Source organism: Taudactylus pleione, unplaced genomic scaffold, assembly GCF_031769625.1.
Source record: "Taudactylus pleione unplaced genomic scaffold, aTauple2 ptg000155l, whole genome shotgun sequence".
NCBI lineage: Eukaryota > Metazoa > Chordata > Amphibia > Anura > Myobatrachidae > Taudactylus > Taudactylus pleione.
In genome coordinates, this window is record NW_028284557.1 from 4,165,697 (window position 1) to 4,189,462 (window position 23,766).

Sequence of the window (23,766 nt, forward strand, 5' to 3'; positions counted from 1 at the left end):
AAGCACAATATTTAGCTCAGGTGCATCCTGTTTCCACTGATCATCCTTGAGATGTTCCTACAGCTTAATTGGAGTCCACCTGTGGTAAAATCAGTTGATTGGACATGATTTTGAAAGGCATACACCTGTCTATATAAGGTCCCACACTTGACAGTGAATGTCAGAGCACAAACCAAACATGAAGTCCAAGGAATTGTCTGTAGACCTCCGAGAGACAGGATTGTCTCGAGGCACAAATCTGGGGAAGGGTACAGAAAAATATCTGCTGCTTTGAAGGTCCCAATGAGCACAGTGGCCTCCATCATCCGTAAATGGAAGAACTTCGGAACCACCAGGACTCTTCCTAGAGTTGGTTGGCAGTCTAAACTGAGCGATCGGGGGAGAAGGGCCCTGGTGAGGGAGGTGACCAAGAACCCGATGGTCACTGTCAGAGCTACAGCATTCCTCTGTGGGGAGAGGAGAACCTTCCAGAAGGACAACCATCTCTGCAGCAATGCACCAATCAGGCCTGTATGGTAGAGTGGCCAGACGGAAGAAACTCCTTAGTAAACGGCACATGGCAGCCCGCCTGGAGTTTGCCAAAATGCACCTGAAGGATTCTCAGACCATGAGAAACAAAATTTTCTGGTCTGATAAGACAAAGATTGAACTCTTTGGCATGAATGCCAGGCGTTCTGTTTGGAGGAAACCAGGCACCGCTCATCACCAGGCCAATACCATCTCTACAGTGAAGCATGGTGGTGGCAGCATCATGCTGTGGGGCTGTTTTTCAGTGGCAGGAACTGGGAGACTAGTCAGGATAGAGGGAAAGATGAATGCAGCAATGTACAGAGACATCCTGGATGAAAACCTGCTCCAGAGCGCTCTTGACCTCAGACTGGGGCGACGGTTCATCTTTCAGCAGGAAAACGACCCTAAGCACACAGTCAAGATATCAAAGGAGTGGCTTCAGGACAACTCTGTGAAAGTCCTTGACTGGCCCAGCCAGAGCCCAGACTTGAATCCGATTGAACATCTCTGGAGAGATCTGAAAATGGCTGTGCACCGACGCTTCCCATCCAACCTGATGGAGCTTGAGAGGTGCTGCAAAGAGGAATGGGCGAAACTGCCAGGTGTGCCAAGCTTGTGGCATGGCATCATATTCAAAAAGACTTGAGGCTGTAATTGCTGCCATAGCAACCACCAGAGGTGAGACGGGTGATGTCAGTTTCTGGCGAGTCACGCCCTCCGGTATTGTGAACACGGCTACGGAGCAGCCTTTCACTTCGTACTCACCAGGTGGGGTATAAAGGTAAGCTTCTTTGTATGTGTCTGTATTCCTGATTACGGGGCCATCTGGGCCTTGAAACGTTGAACATACAGTAAAGAATATGGTTATAAATCCTGGAGTGACGCATTGTGTTTAGCCACTGCATGTGGCTTTGCATTTAGGACTGCTACTGTTTTCTTGTGTGAGCACCCAGGTACTTACAGGATTGTGGGGAAGAGTATTGAGTGCCGGACCAGGACATTGTGTGTGTGTGTGTGTGATATCCATATATATCAGTGTTTTAAACACTGACATTATGATTTAAACTTGAAATAACATTTTATATATTAATTTTCATCTTCTTGTTAGGGGCCCAGTCGTCTGATTATGAAAAAGCTGCAAAGTTTATAGGATCTTGGCCTTTTTATACAGCTCCCAGATACTGTCCCCACTTGCAGGCTCCCAAAGTGCCGGGTGGTAGGCGGTTTCTTGCCGGGTGGTGCACCCGCCAAAAACAGCCTGGGGAGAACACTGCATATATATATATATATATATATATACACACATGCATATATACTTAACACATACACAAATTTATATATAATGTGTGTGTTACTGCAAAGTTTTTTTTTTTTTTTCACTGTACAAAGCTACTTCTTGCAGGACTCTACAGTCCTGCAAGAAGAGCAACCAGCCAGCAGCAGGGGGTGGTCTTTCCTGAAGATCATCCATCACTTTAGCAGCTGCCTGGGAGAAGGGAGTGTGGACATGGGACACTTGGCTGGGAGAGGTGCAGTAGGGAGCTCAGACTGATCTGTGATCACAGTCTGTCAGTGTATCTGACCAGCCGGGCTGCCATGGATGCGGCTGCAGCTGCCTGGAAGAAGGGAAGGGGTACACTGGGGGACTTGCGGCTGCAGCAGGAGCTCAGACTGTGATTACTGATCACAATCTGTCAGTGTGACTGGTGTCGCGGCTGCCCTTATACTTTGAGCCCAGGTCTGGCTACTGAAGCTAATTTTCAGCAGCCGCCGGGCTCAGGACACCATGCTGGCCCCTCTGCTTTCTTGCCTGCCACAGTGTAAGGCAGCCGCAGCCGGTCACACTGACGGACTGTGATCAGTAATCAAAGTGTGATTACCCTTACAGGCTTACACTGCGTCTGGGAGGAAGCAGAGGGGGCAGCAAGGTATCCTGAGCTTCCAGCAGCCGCCGGTGAGCATTTATGAAAGAAGCATCAGATGCGACCGTGTCAGGGAAAAGCCCAGCTTGGCATGGTTGCATCTATAGTATAGTACACCGGAGTGAGCCTGGTGATGATGAGTCTGCAGTAGTATGAAAGTAGTCTATAATTTGTATGAAATGTTCAGCCACTGCTAAAGATCTACACGGCTGTACAAGGTCACCACCGGTACAAGTGACAGAGGCAGTTCCAACTTTACTTTTGCACCCTATATTCCAGTTACCATCTGCTGCTGGCTGGGATTGTGAGTTCATACACATTATAGACTGCTTCCATACTGCTGCAGACTCATCATCACCAGTCTCACTTTGTCTGCTATTTTTACCATCAGGAAACTGCATAATACAGACTGAAATACAAGTATATTCAGATTTGCACTCAATATTGAGCACAGTACATGAAAATTCCTTATATCTTAACCAGAACACACTGGGCCTGATTCAGAGCCGGACGCTCTGACCAGAGCGCTCGCTCTGAATCAGGGCCCTCCTACCTAAACTTGGAGCGGCCGCCTGGCCGCTCGCATAGCTGTGGGTGATCACCCACAGCATATGCGAGCGGCCAAAAAGATGGTCGCGATGGTCAAGACCATCGCGACCATCGGGCTTGCGACGGGACCCTGCGGTAGGGTCTCGGTGACCGCAAGCCCTGGAATGATTTTGGCTCTATCAGAGCCAAAATCACTCCCACTGATATCACTAGTGATGTCAATGGGGCCGGACCTAGACGGTAGGCGTTCCCATGGGAACGCCTCCATCTGGAAGCCACGCCCACCAAAGGGGGCGTGCTGTCACTCACCATCGACAGCACGCCCCCTTTGGTGCGAGACCCGGAGCGACAGCTTCCCCGTCGCTACCCGGGTCTCGCGGATGCGCACGATGAAGCAGCCTCCGTCGTGCGCATGCGCACTAGGGCACCATCGACCCGCTTGCGAGCGGGTCTGAATCAGGCCTACTGTGCCAACCAGTGTACACCCGTATAACTGAATGACTTTCATTTCAGTACAAAGATAATCAATCTCTTATATACAGATAATCTATTGCTGTATCTATACTTAGGGGTATATTTATCAAAGTTCGATTTTACATTCGATTTGATGTTCGATTTAGCTCACCTCAAAGCAAATCGAATGTAGAAATCCCTCATGAATCCCACATTTACTAAAATTGGATTTTAGAAACCTCTAAAATCGAATTCGATTTTGAACAGTGATTTCATGTTCGATTTTGCATGCCCATGTACAAATCGAACACCAAATCCCACTCAAAAACCAACTTCAAATCCCCAAATGAATAGACCTGCTTCTTGCTTTCAATTGTAGCATCAGCAGGTCTGATTGACACAGATGCATGCACAGATCAGTGAGATCCGTGCATGCATCTGTGTGTAAAGAGCTACAGAAGTTTTAAAATTAAAAAGAAAATGACGTGGAGTCCCCCCTAATATCACAACCAGCCCCAGGCTTTTCAGAGCCAGTCCCGGTTGTGTAAATACGGGAGACAAAAGACGTAGGGGTCCCCTGTATTTAGCACAACCAGCACTGGGCTCTGCGAGCTGGTACTGGTTTTGGAAATACAGGGGACAAAATGAGTAGGGGTCCCCTGTAATTACCATAACCAGCACCAGACTCTTTCTAGCAAGGGTGTAATGCCACAGCCAGGGGAACCCTTTCACTGGGTGCCCCAACCAAAGCATTGCACCTGACCGCTAGTCAGCCCAAGCCGGGGATCCCCGGGAAGGTGGGGACCCCCCAATAAAGGTGTCTCACTCTCCAGGGCAACCCAGGCCTGGGCTGATAGCCCGGGGCTATCCCCAGAACCCCTGGCCGGTGGGTTCCGTGTTGATAGTGTGTGTGTAGAACAAAAAATATATAAACAACATTGTCTTTTACAGTCGAACTACAGGTCCCAGCATGCTTCTCCCGCATGTTGAACTTTGAGAATCACAAGTACTAGCATGCAGGTCATTAAGGGCCCACTGTTACCTCTAGTTCACCTAAAAAATAAATGTTAAAATAAAGACAACACACACACACCGTGAAAGTATAAGTTTATTACATGCATACACATACTCGCTTACAGTTACCAACATTTTTATACTTCCATCATCTCTAGCCTTAACTACTGCAACCTCCTACTATCTGGCATACCTCTCACTTATCTATGTCCGCTTCAATCCTTTTCAAGCACTTCACATCTTCCAAGTTACTATTCAGATACCTGTACTGGCTGCTTGTGTCCTCCAGAATCCAATTCAGATTACTCATCTTTACCTTCAAAGCTTTCAGCAACACCACACTTTCATAAATCTTAAATCTCATCTCAAAATACTCACCCTGTTAGATTCTGTTCTGATCTGCAACTTGTCTCTAGTAACCACATCTCATTCCCATGTCTTCCCAACTTGTGGAACACTTTCCCACAGCCTTCAGACCTTCCCTGGCAGGGTTGCATTGTTTGTAAAAACACCAGACAGTGCGTTAACTGATACACATACGATACGACCTGCCAGAAATGCACAGTAGGCGGCACTAATAGCAGAGGGACCTCCCGATGTCTTCCGTGCTGCCAATCACTGATCACTGCGTCAGCACGGCAGGATCCACCCCCCCACACCCGGCGGCTGCAGAGAGGAGCAGCTGCCGGAGAAATGTAAACTCACTACCTCTCAGTTTCCCAGTGTATACTTGGCTGCTGCTCAGTGGAGCAGCTGCTGATTACATCAAAGTCGCGATGTTCAAGACATTGATAGTCCGATATATTGATGACCGTTATAGTAAAACTTGATGTTAATGTTAAGTGTCCAAAACAAAATATTTTTTTATAAAATCGTATTGAATAAGTATTAATTAGATGTTCTTGACCTAATTCAATCATAAAAAAAACACGACAATTTCTGAGTGGTTTTTGGGGAAAAAAATTGCCAGTTAAGTGGTTAAATGTTTTCTGAAATCCCACCCTTTTTTAGAGCTTAACCTGCTCCCATCTATATTATTCACACTAATGCACCCTCACAACTGTCCCAATCTCCTCCCTGGGCCCATACTCACGCCCCTTGTTTCAAATTCGCTCTCTTGTAATTAGAATGTAAGCTTTCTCATCAGCAGGGTCTTCCTGCTATTTATTTTCATGTCTGTATTTGTTTTATCTACCCTGTATATTCCTGTTTTTTGTATGTCCTGTTTTCCCCACTGCCTGGCAGTGCAGAGCACTAAAGTGCCTTGCAAATCAATGACAATATTACAAATATTTCTACAATTTGCAAATCCCATTTTATAATAATAAAAAATATTAATTTGCATAGATATTGAGATTTCCAACCAAAATAGACAATGAGTAATTTGCAGTTATCCATATAGTACATAAAGAATAAAATTAAATTCTGTGTAATAAATCCACATTATCTATGAGGGTACTATACATACATAATAGGAAATTAGAATTGTATCCATCATAAATAAAAGTAAATTGATAATACAATATATGTATTATGGTGAGGGTTTCAAAGTATATTAGGGGCAAAGTCAAATGTAAACTTATGTTACACAAAATGATTATTATTAGAACTGTCCATAAAGACCAATACCAAATAACAGAGCTGTAACTAGACATTATGGTGCCCTGTGCAAGAAAGTGCTTTGGTGCCCAACCCGCCACCCCCAATTGTAAACCGGCATAGTGCGTGCCGCAGGCCAAAAAAGGGGTGTGGTCTCGTAGGGAAAGGGCATGGCCACAATACAGTACCCCCAATTCACATTATGTCACAAATAGTGTCCCTTATTCACATTACGCCACACAGTAGTAATACCCCTTGCACATTATGCCCACTGTACAAATCCCCCCCATTACACATTATGAACACAATACAAATCCCCCCATTACACATTATGCACACAGCACAGCCTCCCTGTACACATTATGCCACACAATACAAAGCCAAGCCCCCCCTTACATATTATGCCACACTGAGTACAAAGCCCAGCCCCCCTCCCCCCTGGTTTCTCGGCACTTACCTGTATAGCTCCGGCTCCTGAGCATGTCACTGTTGGAGCCGGGGTAAGACGCAGTCTCTGTCCTCCCTTGTGCTGCCTCCTCTCTGCGTTGGGCTGCCTGCAGATAGCTCAACGCCGAAGGAACGGCTCCTCGGCGCAGGGCACTGTGGGACTGGGCTGGGAGAGACGTCATGACGTCTCTCCCAGTCCCGGAAGACGGTACAGCAGACGGGGAGGGGGCAGACCACATGGAGCACGCAGCAGTGCGTGCGCCCAACAGAGAAGGAGCCAGGCACACTGCTACTGTACTATTATACATTGCAGCAGGCGGCTGCGGCAGATGAGAGGGGGTGATCACGGGTGGAGGCAGCCGGTTCCGCCCACAGTGCATGTGCGCTCTGTGCAGGCGCACCGTCTGCACCACCCTAGTTACGGCCCTGCCAACTAATAAATAATAATGATACAAAACAGTTTTTCCACATAATTACAGTTAACTGTTTTTGTATAATTAATACTCATTATTTGCCCCTATTTCGTATGTTTCAGAGTACACTTCCCTTCATAGACAGTTCTTGTTCTTTTTTTGTGATAGTGTTATGACGCCCTCTTCTCTTTAAATTAAATGAAAGTTCCCCATTATAGCGCCTGCTTGTTCTAATTTGAGTCTCCGTTTTTTATTAATTTGTGCATAAGTTGTTTTTTCCCCTTTTAGCCCAGTATCCCCAGTTCTGGAATCATTAGTTGCTATCCATACTGTACTCTGGGGAGCCAGATTTGGTGGGCTGCCAGATTGACTTATACCACAGGTGAATGACAGGCAGTCCTAGGGCTTCAGTTGCTCCTCAAATCACCTTGATTGCAAACATTACTAGGAATAAGTTCTCATTTCTCATTGGTTAATAATCCTGACAAGGTGCATTTACATACACCAAACAGGATTATCTATGCTTGATTTTCAAAGCTGACTTGTCGGCTTCTTTGATTTGCTTGATTTAAAATGGCAATAGCAATAAATGCAAAACAAGCCTGATTTGTCATTTGTAACTATTGTCATTTTAAATTCTGCTGTCAATGTACCCCAAAGTTATTGAAGTTTTAAAAGGGACAGCAAAGTGTGTAATGCTTTGTTGCACTGATCAAAATGTAATTCCACAGGTACCTTGACAAACAATAAATGGTTTAGCACAGAATTGTTTCAAATGTATCAATGGTATTAACCAGGTTTTATAAGCAGTCACATTTTGTGTTTATTTTTACTTGGCAGAGGGGTGAATTCCACAACTGTCTGGTTCTGAATCCTGGTGGGGTTTAGCTGCACCCGATGATATTCGTAGATAGTACGTCTCTGCGATTCTGTAGGACAGAAGGGAAGGTGTAAACTAATATATGAATCCCAACAAAATATGTCTCTCACACTTTCACATTACTTTTTTTTACACTTGTTTTGCTCAGCATTTGCTACTTTGACAATATGCGAATAACGTATTCTGTGGGATATGTGAGAATAATAGTAAGCCCGAACAGATAAAATAACACATGTTTACTAAAGATACAATTAAAAGCATCACATTTCTTTTTGTACCATATGGGCAAATTCGGTTGTGAAAAACATATTTAGTGTCCCTGACATTTAATAACATATATCCTTCCCCCTATTCTGCGTTTTAATATTACTTACAATGGCCCTGATTCAGAGCCGGACGCTCTGACCAGAGCGCTCGCTCTGAATCAGGGCCCACCTCCATTAATATGGAGCGTCCTCCTGGACGCTCGTATAGCTGTGGGTCACCACCCACAGCATATACGAGCGTGCAGAATGATGTTCGCGATGGTCTTGACCATCGCGACCATCAGAACTGCGAGTAAAAGCCTGCGGTTGGGTTTTTCAGCCGCAAGGCCAGGAGTGATTTTGGCTCTGTCAGAGCCAAAATCGCTCCCACTGACATCACTAGTGATGTCAGTGGGGCCGGCTTCAGACGGTAGGTGTTCCCTTGGGAACGCCTCCGTCTGGCAGGCACGCCCACCAAAGGGGGCGTGCTGTCAGTCACCATCGACAGCACACCCCCTTTGATGAGACACTCCGAGCGAAGGAAAGTCCTTCGCTCGTCGGGTCTCGCGCATGCGCACGACGGAGCTCCCTCCGTCGTGCGCATGCGCAGTGGGGACCATCGACCCACTTGCGAGCGGACAGCCGCTCGCGAGTGGGTCTGAATGACCCCCAATATCCATATTTGTGTTCCATGATAGAATCAAGCATGCCAGCAAAAATAAAAACTGCTAACTTGAATTACCCCCTTAATTAAAACTTCTTATTTTTCCTCTTAAAATATGACTTATTACAGCCTAAATTAAGCAATGATACAGTTAGTCTTTATTTGAGGTGTTAGAATTGTGCTTTCTGAATACCGCCCAACATTTGCAGAGGGGATGTAAGAGTCATGGAGGGAGCATCATTTAAAAAATGTGGGGTCATACCTCACAGTTTATGGGTCCTATTATAGTGCAGTGATTGTAAAATACATCCTATAGCGTGTTTTTACGTGCTACAGAATACTGGGGACCCAGTTATTAAAACTGATCGAGTCCTGCAGGATGCGTTGGCCCTGTGTGTGCTGCAGTAGCCAATCGCTGCGCAGAGGCATCTCCCCGGCCAATCGCTGCACGGCGGCATCTCCCCAGCCAATCGCCCTCGCTGCCTGAGTCCGGACACCTCAGCATGGACTCTGCAATTTATCCATTCCTGGCGGAGCTGAGCTACCGGTGGAGATTAAAGAAGTGGGGAAGCCAGCATAGGTTGGGCAGCAGCAGAGAGGAGTGCGGTTCCTGCAGGCTGAGCAGGAGGCACAGAGCATCAAAAGTAGAAGCAGATGGAGCAGGTCCCTGATGAAGGACGGCGGCATCACCTGCACGATTTGGCTGCAGCAGCGTTGTCAGTGGTGCCGGGACCCTCTAGCAGCCTGTGCTCCTTCAGCCAGCTAAGCTCTCTGCACGCAGGAGGCGGGGAGGTGGACACTGCATGGGGCAGAAGGGAGTTGCAGGCAGACAACAGTGATCCGGCCAAGGGCTCCCAGCAGTAACAAAGGAATTAACCACTGCCCCAAGTGCTATCTACCCTTACCCCCTCCCTACCCCCAGTACTGCCCTAGTTGCTATCCTGACTCCCTCCATACCCCCAGCACTGCCCCCAGTATTGCCTGCCCCTAACCCCCAGTACTGCCCTAGCTGCTATCTACCCTTTCCCTACCCCCAGTAATACCTGCCCCTAACCTCTTTCTTGCCCCAGTTCTGCCCCAGCTGCTATCTACCCGTGCCCACTCCCTGTCCCCCATACTGCCCCAGCTGCTATTTACACTTGCCCCTTCCCTACCCCCAGTGCTGCCGCAGCTGCTATCCTGACCCTCCCTACCCCAAGCACTGCCTCTAACACCCTCCTTGCCCCCAGTACTGCCCTAGCTATTATCTACCCTTACCACCTTCCTAACCCCAGTACTGCCTGCCCCTAACCCCCTCCTTGCCCATCAGTACTATGCCAGCTGCTATCTACCCTTGACCCCCCCCTCTCTACCCCCAGTTTTGCCTGCCCCTAGCCCTCTCCTTGGCCCCAGCACTGTCACAATTGCTGTCTGCCCTCACCCCTCATAATGTGTGATGGGACCCAGAAACAGTGGATTAGGACCCCAATTATTTATCCCTGGGACCCTCAATTTTTTTCGTACAGCGCGATCACTGATCATTTAATGTGTAGTGTAAAAATCTAAAACAGTTTGAGAAATAAAACAAATAGTGTAACCAAACATTTTGACCTCCCCACAGGTCCCTCAAATGCACCTCAGATCTCTCAAAAAGTCCCTAAATTGCTCATCTACTTTCCACACACGCACACTATCAAACCTTCCCACAGTCCATTTGGGTTGCTACTGGAAGGTTCTTCTTGTGGAGCTAGCGTAAAAGATGTGCTATAGTGTGCAACTGCAATCACGGAAACCCAGTATATATCTACTGTATGTAACACACACACACAGTATGTATGAGCAGCAAACTGTATGACACACGTCAGTAGAAGTACACAACTGTGACATTACCAGTTTTTCGGCCCAGTACAAGGGATGGAATCTAGACATTTTCTTTTAGGAAGGGGTTGGTTAAGAATTAATCCTGACTCCTCCCCTCTCTACTCATGACTCCTCCCATTACAATAACTAAATGCTAGAATGCATGGTGCTACATACCCTTGTAAAGGTGCCCATCCACTAGACTATTAAATTGAGCGATTGAACAATATTGTTATCGTTCGATAATTGCTTGCAGATTGTTTAAAAAATATCTAAAACAACCAGCGATGCACGCCCCCGCTGGTCGTTTAGACATGTATCATCGTACAAATATGTTGTACAACCTGACGATATCGTCAGGTTCAACAAGTTTGCAGATGACTGATGTGCCTTCACTGAACGACTGCTCGTTCAGTGAAGGCACATCACAAACAAACGACTGCACGATTACAATGTCGTAATCGTGCAGTCTTTTGCGTGTCTAGTGGATGGGCACCTTTTACACATGAATGAGCAAAATCCGACGGGCACATCAATAATCAATGATATGTGCCTGCAGCCTATGCACTGCTGTGGGGAAAGGGGTTGAGGCTGTACTGCTGTGAGGCGGAAAAGCGATCAAGACCACACTCCTCTAGACATAAGGGTGTAGCGGCAGTCTGCACTGCTCTGTAGTGGGGACGGATGTAAGACAAAAAGGTGTATTAGGGTGATAGATTGCCCTGAACCACCACTGGCCACCTTGGCCCCAGGTGGACTATGTGACTCTCCATTACCCTAAACACTGCTGATGCTGTTCAGCCCAGTCAGCAAGATTGAAAAATGAGCCTGGAGCCTAGAGAGCTGCGATTGGCTCTGCAGAAATGGCATGTGACATTGTACACCAATGAATGGGGGAGGGTATTTATAGCTACAAAGCCTGTCAATTTCTCCTCCTATGCTGTACTACTGATTTGATGACGAGCTGTCCGTGCTGGAGAGAGAGCCATCCGAATCCTAATGTCAGCAGCAGCGTATTCTGTCAGACCCAGTCATTTTGCTAGACAGAGTTCCTCGCTGCCTAGAACGCATGAAAGACGCGCTACAGCACATAATTGCGATCCCAGCCTTTAATTACGGTTACAGTCCAGTTGGCACCCAATCGCCACTGCAGAACAGCAGTCAATGGGTCATGCCTCCCAACTGCATGGCTGATTGGGACAATGCAGTCCCGATTGTTATAGCGAGATATAGCTCTCAAATAATTTGTACTGTTCTGACGGTTGGGAGTTATGATTTCTGTTTTTCTATTTATATTGGTGTACTATATGTGTACTTTCACTGTGGAGATGGTTCATGAACGTGTCCCATGGAAACTAGTGACTCAGGCAATGTGGTGTAAAATCTGTAATTATTTTGTGCCAGATTTTAACTGCATGAAGAATTCCTCCAAATATGTAGTGTCTGTCCCATGATGTTCATTAATATATCTAATTCTGCAAAACAATATCTTGTTTTTCCATTCATATGTAGAATTGGGCACATTAATACAGTTGTCCAATGTTCTGCATGTAATGCCTCAATTCTCCAATTTTTACCCTGCTCTGCTCATAATAAAAAAAACCAAAAATTTTAATATGACCCCTTAATTTATATATAATATTGCCAATTTAATCAAATTAATCATTAATCTAGCCCCATGATATACTGATAAAAGAATATTGCCCACATAAGAGCATTGATAATTTTATTTGCCTCCTTATTCAATACTTAATGATTACTTTCATTTTAAGTGTATTGTGATTCCTTTTAAATTGGCCAGATACTGTAGATGTGCCGGTTTTATGGTGTTTTTGAGAATGACCGTTCCTAACCATTAAATAGTGAATCCAGTGGTTTGGAAGTCAAAACAACCAGCAAAGTGCCCACAGCAACACTGACACTTAATGAATTGAGCCCAAAACTTATTGAAGTGAAACCATGCTGACACTGTGGATGAGGGATGATGATCATTTTGCAGATATGAGACTTTTAATTATATTATTACGGAGAGGTTCATTCTTTTCCAGATCTCAAAATAGAGTTGGGACTTCCCCAGTAAGAATACTGAGGGCTCTATTTATTAACATTATTTTTACTAAAATAAAGTGAAAAAGGGTGTTTTCACACCCTTTTCACATTATTTTAGTATCACCTGTAGTTATTACAGGGCAATTGGAGTAGAATTAGTAAAATTCTACTCCAACCCCTAATTATCACTTATTTTTAGTAAAGCAGATCGCATTTCCCATAATTGTAATGGGAAAAGTGATCCGACCATAGTTACTAAAAATACATTGTAAAAACATATCGGGGAAAGCCCTGTGATAATAACACCACCAGGGTCTCCCCCGGTTACCGGGCTCCCACTCTGCTCTAACGGGGAGAGCAGAGGCGGGAGCCGGTACCAGTAATCAGCTATGTGGTCTAAACCAGGGTTGCCTACCCTCCCGATTCGGGCGGGAGCCTTCCGATAAACGGGTCCAGCTCCCGCCCCCCCGGAAAGGCAGGCAAGCCTCCCGCCTGCCGCCGATCCCCCGAACACCCCTCCCCATTACCTGATAAACCCCCGCAGCGGGGGGGGCGCTGACGCAATTCGCGTAATTTTGGCCCCGCCCCCTGCTTCGCACTGCCTTTTTTTCTGCATTGTGCCCCCTGTCACGCCCGCAAACCGACCTCAGCTCATTTGGACCCGCCCCCTTTTGCCAGCCACGCCCCCTGTTCTGCCGATCTGGCTGCTCCCTCCCGGAAGGAGCAGCCAGATTGTCGGCAAGTATGGTCTAAACAGACCGCAAGCTGATTGCTGTAAAAAAAAGAAAAAAAAAATTGAAACATTTTTTTTTTACTTACCTGAATCCAGGGATCGGTGATCGGGCCTCCGGTGATGGCTCCTCTCCGGTCAGCTGATCTCCCACAGTGCACTGCTGCCCGGTCATCAGGTGATCGGGTCCCAGTGCAGTATGGGAGATGACCTGATCGGGAAGCCCGGAGAAGATCACCGGAGGCCAGGAGGATGCAGGTAAGTGTAATGAAGGGTGGGGGGGGCCGCAATCGCTGGGGGCGGGGCTTAGCGTCGGTGGGGGTAGCAGCGACGGTGGGTCGGCGCATGCGCAGGCTCTTAGTCGCGGTATTTTTTCCGAAAATACAGCGACTAGAGTGCGGATGGGATCCGCAGGGACAGAGCTTTATCACAAGTAAATCCCTGTGATATTGCCTGAATTCGCAATGCGAATTCACTTGGTAATATCACACTACAATCCGCATTCAATATACGGATTGTAGTAAATAGAGCCCTGAGTCTTACATTTAAACTTGTGTCGTATGTGAGGAAGGCAAATAAACAAGGTACATTACCTAGAAATCTGATTAACTTTGAAACAATATGTTCACAGAAAGAACCTCTGCGTCATTCCACTTCTATTCTTTATAGATTATTGGTAGACAGTACCTTTACTACATTTCCCAAATTTACCAACGCTTGGAATACTGATCTGAACGTTTCACTAACTGACCAACAATGTTCTCAAGCCTTTCAATTTTTACACGTTTCTTCTCAAAGTGTTTCAGTTATTAAGACGCATTATAAGTTTTCTACAAGGTGGTACAAATGTTCCGGTGTTTCGAGCAAAATGTTCCAAGTCTTCCTAACATTTGCCGGAGATGTTATAGGTATCCAGGCTCTCCTTCACATATTTGGTGGTTTTGCCCCTCTCTAGCTTCCTTCTAGAGCCAAATTATTCAAATTGCAAAATATATTGTGAATGAGGGGGTCCCTGAAGGCCCAGAATTTTGGATTCTTAATGTTATTTCTCGGCCTATTTCTAAATACAAAAAGACCCTCTTGAGTCATATGAACAGTGCAGCCAAGGCAGTTATACCAATCAAATGGAGATCAGCGTCCCCTCCTTCTATTAAAGAATGGTCAACCCATTTAGACATGTATATGACCATGGAGTAGATTGCTCTGTCCGCAAAAGACCACCTCTCTGCATTGACCACAACATGGTTCTACTGGCTAGAATTTAAGGAATCTGATAAATATAAGCCCTTAATGGCCTGATCTAAGTTAGTGTTGCCCCACATTGCTTTAGTTTGAGACTTGTTTAGTTTTTTTGGATACTTTTTGCCCCCCCCCCCACTCCTCCTCCTCTTCCCCTCCCTTATTGTCTTTGTAATTGTTTGTTGATTATTATTTAAAATATAGATGTATTTGTACAGTGTATGTTGCTGATGTTATATTTACAATACATCATTATTGTATCGATGTTTTGCATCTTTAAATAAAAGCATATATAAAAAAATATATAGAATATTACTCTGTAAAACCTAGTGGGATGAAATTTTGGTAGGTACTACCAGGTAACGCATATACATTTTCTCTCTTTAAGGAGGAGAGCAATAAAATGGAGAAGTTTTCCAAAGCAACCAAATCAGTTTCTATCTTTATTTATCTAGCAGTCTTTGAAATGACAGTTAAAACCTGATTGGTTTTGGCAACTACTCTTTATTTCTGTCCAATGCGTGATACATCTCCTCTAAATGTGTACTTTTGATTTAATTTTTTTAGTTGTTTCTTTTTTTTCACTCACGGGGCGATTAAATTCAGAGCGAGGTGAGTAGCAACGGGATGTTTGTCCCGGAGCTATTCAATTTACCTTGCAGTTTAGTCCGACTACAACAACTTAAGTCGGAGAATGCCGGTTCTCACAACTTATGGTGCGTACACACTAGACGATATGCTCCCTGAGCGATATCGTCTAGTGTCCCCCCCGCAGGGTGTGCTCAATGTCGTTCATGACATTGAGCACACCCGCTGAACGATATCATTAACGATATCGTTCAGCGCCGGGCTCTCTCCCCCATTCCATAACATGCAGCAACCTGACGACATCATCAGGTTGGCCTGCATGTTAACCCGATGAACGATGATGACGAACAACCCGCGGGAACGTTCGTCGTCGTTATCGTTCATCGTTTTGGTGTTAAAAATGGACGACAAAGTGGACGACTGAACGATAACGATATAGTTAATCCACTATATAGTTAGTCCACTTTAATCGCCCAGTGTGTACGCACCATTAACCTGGCTGTTTAGATGCGATAAGTGACATTCTCCAACTAGAGTGTCAGGAGGGTGCAAGAAGAAATCATTCAGTCAAACTAACAGTGTGCTGAATTGAATAGCTCCGGAAACTCCTTCCCGGCGCTATCAATTGAATCAGTCCCTCAGAGTTTAGACAGCTTTAGTATATCAGTCTGGTTTGGAATTACTTTGCACAAGATGTTTACTTAAAGTATACCCAACATGATTTTTCATCTTCAATGTAACATGTTTGTGCTTCTCACCTGGAACATCTGTGGAAGGATTGAGAAGCACAAAGGCATCAGAGAGACCAACTTTGACAGGATGTTGTTCTGGACTGATGTCTTTCACCGGAAGGGGAATCTGTGCAAGAGGTATAATTCACAATTAAGTCTGCCCGTCAGCATAGTACTGCTATCATGGTGAACATGTAAGATATGTGCTTTTCTCTGCAAGTGCTGCCTTTTTTGTATGAATTATGTTAGGTTCATGTATCTAAGATCCTACACTGGTATTCTGGGGTATTCAGTTTGGTAGCAAAAAGTCTGTGCTGGACTTTTCGCTCCACATAGCAGCTTTTCTGGGGATAAAGTATCGGACGCATGCCCACTTTATCCCCGTATTCAATTAGGAAGCAGCGAAAACTGGAGCCGGCGGAAAGGTATCGCAAAAAATTCGGGAATTATCGGGAAATGTCCCTGGGTCTCACCTAAAGATGTCCAGACATGGGCATTCACTATGGGTACCCCCATTTTAGCCTGCTGAAGGAAGTCGGGGAATGTAATAGCCACGGCAGGTGCATAAATGCGGCTATTGAAGAAGTGGTGAAGAATAGCACTTAGGTTTGTTTTTATTTGAAAAATAACTTGTTCCATCAAATTTCCCTAAAATGATTTTTAAAAATTCTTCAAAAATGCACCTGACGCTACTTCGGCAATGAAGAAAACACCTACCGCATATAAGGGAACCCCTCTGGATTTAATGTGGTTTTTTTTTATAAGTGTATTCTGTATTTATTTTTTTTTCACCCCAAATTTAAAGGTAATTTTTTGGGGTGTCCCAATTTAAAAAAAAAAATAAAATGTTTTTGACACATCTTTTTTAGGAGACATTCCCTTTGGTGCAGGCTATTTTTTTTAAGTCTGCACCCCTAAACCCCAATCTGCACCTTTTTCGCCAGCAAAAGGCTGGTCAAAACTTATCCCCGTTTTTTTTACATTGACTTTTCGCACCGGCGAAAAGTCAATGTGATTGAATACGGAGATAATTGAAATAGGCTCAAATGACGTAGTCGGCGATAAATTTCGCCTCAAATTCAATATGGCCCTATGGGTGGAATTCAATTTGAAGCAATGGGCACAGTGTTGTGTACCGGAATAGCGCAATGCACCAAAGAGGTATGAGGGAAAACCCTGTGATGTTGGCACTATCATAAATGGGTCATATGTGCGCAGCCAGGTATTGGCGCAATGCACATTGCTTTGAATTACCCTCTATATATTGACAACAGTGTTTTGGCCATGAAACCACAGATGCCAGTTCAATCTTATTTCTTTTTCTTAACCACTTGCCTAGTGCGGTTGCATTGTTTGCAACCATGCCAGGTTATGAGTTACCTGACATGGTCACAGATAATGTGACCATTCAGAAACGCCCACTAGGCGGCTACCAGAATATAATCCTCCACCAGCCGCCAATGGCAAAGAAACCTCCCGGCCCCTCTGCATCTCTGCACGCTCCCCCAGTGTATGTTGTACTGCTGATCAGGCAGGACCCCCCACCTGGCAGCAGCCTGGGAAATTTAGATTTAGCAGCCCTTAGCCCCCCAGTGTATACCTGGCTGTTCAAAGGAGCAGCCACTGGGGAATGCAGAGTTGCAATGGTCCGATCACTTATAGTCCGATATATTGATGACCCAAATGTAAACAATCAATATTAATGTTATGGCTTTTTTTTAAATTAAATTGTTGTGCATAAGCTATAAATACATGTTCTTGACCTAATTCGATCATAAAAAAAAAGACAATTTCTGAACGTTTTTTGGAAAAATATTAGCCAGTTAATTGGTTAAGACCTGTGTTCCATATGCACTTTCAGGCAGCTGAGACAGGATGTTTGGGATAAAAGCAATATATGTAGGTGTTTATACAGCTAATCAATAGTTGTCTATGTTATAACATGCTTGAAGATTTAATTATTTTGTTATTTATATTTTCTTCATCTTGATTCAAATCTGGACTGCTATGGAAAATAAATTACATGGACGTCTATTTGTGCAGTTGCAGATTGCCTATCAGCCTGTATAAGCAATGAACTGCTAACCAGTCTTAAGACTAGACTATGCCTGAAAATGGTTTGATTTATTTTTGGCCTACAATGCAAGTGGCAAGCTTTAGACTGGTTCATAAAAGTGAGCAACCATTTTGATTTTTCGCTTATTTTCACTTTTCTCTATATTTATCTTAGTAAGACAAGTAAGCCTGCCAGTACTTTCACAATGCCTCCGTCTATTGTAGCTGTGAGGCTTGGAAAAGAAGAAACTGGTATAATATCCATATGCGGGCATCATTTTGTTGGATATTGTTATCCATAAAAATACTATCCAACAGTAGACCAGGAAATGAAAGAAATTATAAATTGCACTTGTAAAAAAATGGATTCTAGTACTCCTTTGATCTATAATATACTATTATTGTGCTTAATATATAATAAAAAGTTATGTATTTTCCACAGTGGCATACCTACAGTGGCATACCTACATGTTACATATGCATTACAATTCTTACCCTTCTATTTAAAGAATAAATTTGCTTGGGTGATAAATCTCACTCGGAAACTGAATGACAGACAGTGTAGCCTCTAAATTCTGGTGTACAACATATCCTGGTACGAGGGGGCTGAGACATAGCATGGCGCCAGTGAGTAATGTACAGCACACAGTACAAGCCTCTTATTGTAGCAGGGAGTGTAAAGGAATTTACAACATTATGATTCTTGCATCATATCGGATTACAAGCTTTTATTATTGTGTTAGATGTATTTAGTTTTTATACTTTTGGAAAGAATGCAAACAGAGAAATCAATATAAATTTCCCTCCAAAAATGAAAATCTCATCTAAAAGCAGTTTTGCTTTCATTAGGCTCTGTTAGAGGTGTCCCATACACGAGATATGCTGCTTCAATGACCACGAGGTAAGAATTAGTGAATCCTTACCTCTTTGTAGCCAAATACAATACGTCCATCTTTGTATAGTGCAGCCTGAAAAGTGAAGCCTCCAGCGTCTTCTTTTTCATGGAGATGAACCTTGTCCCACTGAACCACAAAAGATGTGCCTGAGCAAGAGACAACACTGAAAATTGTCTTTACGTGTGCAAGTGGAGGTAATTATGCCAGCAAATCTACCTTTTATTTATTAATATATTTAGGAACTTTTTACATATTTATGTTCATTGTATGGCAAGTGTAGTGGCACAGTTGTTAGCTTTGCAGTGTAACAGAGCTGGCATCATGGGTTCAATTACTGTGTGTAGAGTTTGTTTATCTCCCCATGATTTTGTGGGTTTACTTTCACATACTAGTAGGTTAATTAGCTTCTGATAAAAATGCACAGTATATGTGTGGTAGGGAATTAAGACTACTGTAAATAATTACATAGATCAGAACTGAGCATACCGAAGATGGCTGCTCCACCACCTGCAATTATACAAAATGGTTTTGAGTTCTGTTTGGAGAACAGTGCTATATAAATAAAATTTAATTATTATGAAAAAATAAGAGTGGGGTTTTGTACTTCAAAATGCACCAGATTCACTAGGTATTTCATAAAGTTAACATAACATTTTACTATTGTACAAAGATTATAATCTGTCTAAGAAAATAAAACATTTAAGGGCATATCTAATTAGCTGCAAGGTTTTGCCCGCAAAGCAATACACGGCCCTCACAACCAATTTTGAATTATCACGAGTATGCGCGCTGTCGTTATCCGCGAAATCCCCCCCCAAAAAAATAGGGCACAATTTTTTTTCTACACTTTATATACCCGCGTGAAAATCAGAAAAGGGAAATCAGCCTGTCCCCCACCAAAGAAATAAATGTTAAGAAACAAGCTGTTTTTTCATACATATGAATTTAAAAAAAAATTTAGGTCAGTAAAAAAAATTCTAAAAATAAACTTTTCTTTTATATTCAAGCAGAAAAAAAACACAAAAAAAGTAGGAAAAAAAACAGGTGATTTTGTGGTAATTTTAGGCCACTTGAAAAAAATATCAAATGAAAATGTAAAAAACCATAAAGCAATTGTTAATATATCCAAAAACAGAGAATATTTGAAGACAAATATATATATATATATACAAGGAGGAAATAGAGGACTTAGATACCCTCTCCTGCACCACAGACAATGTGTCCTTAGCAGGTGGACTCCCTAGATCTTTTTCCCACTGCAACTCATGACATGGTGTGTCTGGTAGTTTAACATAGAAAAAGGTTGTAAATAACAGATATGATCCCTGTCATAAGAGGATTGTGGAGACACAAAGACTCCTATGAGATTAGAGATCTATAAATTGAGTTAAGGGGGAGGGAGTTAATAAAGTGTCGGACTTGAATGTAAGTAAAAGTATTGATAGAAGGTATGTCAAATATATTCTATAAGGAACCCAGAGAGGCGTACCCACCTCCATCGAGAAGATCAGATACCACCCTAACACCACCCTTAATCCATAAAAGAAAGTGTGTGAAATTGAAACCCTGGGAGAGTGCTGGATTAAACAACATAGAAGTGATTGGGGATGGATAACAAGTAATATTGTAGTGAGAGTTGCAGTGATCCCAAATGGACCATGTAAAGGAAATAACCAGGTGTGAGTGAGCAGACTGAGGCCTATCAGATGCAGCTATTCCTACAAAAGAAGACATAAAGAAGATACACGAATCAGCTTCAACTTCCACCCACCTAGGCATCTGGGAAGATGCAAACCAAGCTATAGCCTTACTTAGGTAGCGTAAATAAAGATTAACATCAGGGAACCTATTGCCTCCATTGGTAGTAGGGCAATGGATAGTGAGAAAATGAAAACGGGGAGGTTTGGATTTTTATACAAATTGGACAAACCTGTGCAATTGTAGTAAAATTGATTTAGGGACAGTAACAGGGAGGGTCTGGAAGAGGTAGAGTAGTCTAGGGATAAGGTTCATCTTAAATGCCACTATCCTGCCCAGCCAGGAAATTATTAGATCTCGCCATCGGAGGAGGTCAAGTTTAATTGTTTTAAGCATAGGGGGAAAATTTGCTGAGTATAGGGTGTCATATCTAGTTGTTATATAAACTATTAGATATTTGATTTTAGAGGGGCGCCAGGCAAAGTTATAATTGTGACGCAGGAGATCCAAGGCCATGGGTGAAATATTGAGGGCGAGAGACTTTAGAAAAGTTGATCTTGTAGCCCGAGAGTAAACTGTAATCAGCTAAGATCTGAAAGAGTTTGGGAAGAGACGTATGAGGAGTTGGGAGAACGTCATTGGCAAAAAGGGACACCTTATATACTGCCTTTCCAAATGAGGCTCCCTAGGGGTTCAATAACCAAAGCTAAGATAAGGGGTGACATAGGGCACCCCTGTCTAGTTATAAGAAAAGGAGACGAGAGAAGACCATTCACGGAGACCCTAACCGAAAGGGTAGAGTAGAGGGCCTGGATGCCTTGAAGAAAATCACCCCCTAAGCCAAAGGCCCTCAGTGTTTGGAGCATGAAGGGCCAGCAAATTTGGTCAAAGGCATTCTCAGCGTCTAGGGAGAGCACCAAGGCTGGAGTGCGGGCAGAATTGATGGAATGAATAAGACTAATAACTCTCCTGGTTTTGTCCCTGGCCTGTCTTCTCGGTATAAAACCGACTTAATCATTATGGACCAAGCTGGGCAACACTGAATTCAGGCGGTTGGCAAGAATCTTCGTATATATCGTAACATCAGTGTTCAACAGCGAGATGGGTCTGTAATGAGTACAGTTGGAGGGGTCTTTTACTCTTTTGGGAATAACAATAATCCTAGCCTCGAGAGCCTTGGCCAAAAGCCATCAGACATCACGCTGGTGAACACCTCAGCAAGATGGGGGAGAGTAAGGAATTAAAAGATTTATAGTAGGTGGCTGTAAAGCTGTCTGGGCCAGGGGCCTTATTGGTCTTAAGGTTCTTGTTTACTTCTGAGATCTCCTGCACCTCAATTTTTACACATAAGGATGCAATGGCCGAAGAGGATAATTTAGGTAGATGACACTGGTTAAAAAGTTCTGTATAGAGTCCACAGCAGGGAGAGAGCTACCAGAGGGAGCCGAGAGGTTATAAAGCTTAATATAGAATTTTCTAAACTCCTCAGTGATACTCGTGGGATCCCTGACAGATTCACCTGATTGAGATTTAATCTTCAGAACATTGTTCTGTGAGATTTTAGATCGTAATCTGGATGCCAGCATTCTATCAGCTTTATCCCCTTTTTCATAACAAATTTGGTTAAGCCACTTAAGAGAAATCTCAGCTTTTGCAGTAAGGAGGAGGCCAAGTTCCCCTCTGGCAGCCACAAGTTTACGGTAATCATCAGCCAAGCCAGAGGTTTTATGGATTCTGTCTAATTGAGCAACGAGGAATTATTTTTTTCAATAATAGCTTTAATTAAATTTGGGGTGCAGTAATAAACAAAAATAAATTTTGGGGTAATTTGAAGTCATTATTGGTTTTAACAACCAACAATGACATGTAATTATTGGACTAATTAGGCTATTTGGTAACTTCTAATTTCTTAAATTGTCATCGTGGGGGGGGGGGGGGGGGGAATGGAGTCTCTTAAGGGTTCTGAAGCAAGTCCTGACAATTTCTCCTAAAATTAACGATTTTAGGAAAAATTAGGCTTGCTCTGAAGGTGTGAAAACAAAAAATTACGTGCCCAAAAAAAAAATTTAACATCTCGGCACCCAATTTTATACAAAAAATCTCGCACCTGTGGGAAAAGCTCAGCGAGATGAGATTTTAGGAAAATTTGCTTCCAATTGGATTTGCTCCAAGTAGTTATTTAGTATTTATGCATATGAAATAGGGAGTTCTTTGTAATGTTATAGACATAAAGGCCTAAGAAACCATGTTACAGAGCATACTGACTTACCATTGTCTCTGTAGCTAATAGTGGATTCCATGGAATAACTTGGGTTGAAATTTGCCATAAGGGGTGCCACATACTGTGTTGCGGTCAGCATGCGATGAAGGACATCTCCCATAAAGATAAAACCTGAAGGAAATACAACAGTTATATTAAAGTGAACAATACATAACTCACCTATCTGACCTGTATATAAAAACATTTATATCAGTTTGTACTGAAAGTAGGTGACAAAACCCTGCACTGTGAATTCTCTCACCTCCTGTAGCTATTGTGATGTGCCTCACTGGGTGTCCATAGAAGGGAAAGTCAAACGAAAGAACTACTCTCTGTGAAGGAGATAATGAGGTGAGATAGGTCATATTAATCAAGACATTAGTTTGTTGTTACAAATTTGAAGAGTATATGTATATAAATGTGCATTGTAAAGAGAGAACAATGTAACATCTTGGCTCATATGACAGACAAAAAACTTGGTAGTCATTGTAGATAGAGGTCTAACTGAATGTTACTACTGTTAATACAGCAGGGTGTTTATTGTAGGGTTTTCATATAGTTTTAATTACTGCAGAAAAAGGATTACAATTACAGACACTTGCATATGTTTAGACTGAGCTGAAAATAGTGATTATAATACCATATAATAACTTCCGTCCTTTTCTTCCCAGTTTTATTTTATTTAATTAAGCCTGTGTCAGGTGATTCCCTTAAGTGTATTAAAGTAACTGTGCATGGGGGAGGTCTTGTCTTTAAAAGCCTGTGTACAGACAAATCTCAAACAAGAAAGCATAGGTCCTGACATGACCCTCATGTATAGCAGTTGTTATGTTTAAACTTCTGGGTGATTGTGTAGGACTGACAGATGGGGAAGTCTTTGGTGTATTTAGTCAGCTTAATCTAGATCACAAAATATACAACTAATACAGTGGTGTCTCGCCCCGCGGTGTCACCAGTGGGGTAAGGGAATCTGTACGCGCCACCA

The 23,766-nt window shown here is 43.4% G+C and overlaps 1 protein-coding gene across 2 annotated transcripts in view; it reads right to left on the reverse strand.

Moving 5' to 3' along the window:
* Positions 1 to 23,766, reverse strand: part of PLXDC1 (plexin domain containing 1) — a 78,140-nt gene that overhangs the window by 18,271 nt on the left and 36,103 nt on the right. The window contains exons 4-8 of one of the 2 annotated variants that reach the window (XM_088474710.1): positions 23,044 to 23,113; positions 22,791 to 22,913; positions 18,851 to 18,969; positions 15,900 to 15,999; positions 7,741 to 7,836 (exon numbers count right to left, since the gene is read on the reverse strand). In XM_088474710.1, coding sequence (XP_088330836.1) covers positions 7,741 to 7,836; positions 15,900 to 15,999; positions 18,851 to 18,969; positions 22,791 to 22,913; positions 23,044 to 23,113 — 508 coding nt within the window. The remainder of the gene's footprint in view (positions 1 to 7,740; positions 7,837 to 15,899; positions 16,000 to 18,850; positions 18,970 to 22,790; positions 22,914 to 23,043; positions 23,114 to 23,766) is intronic. The other variant, XM_088474711.1, reaches the window with a different exon arrangement.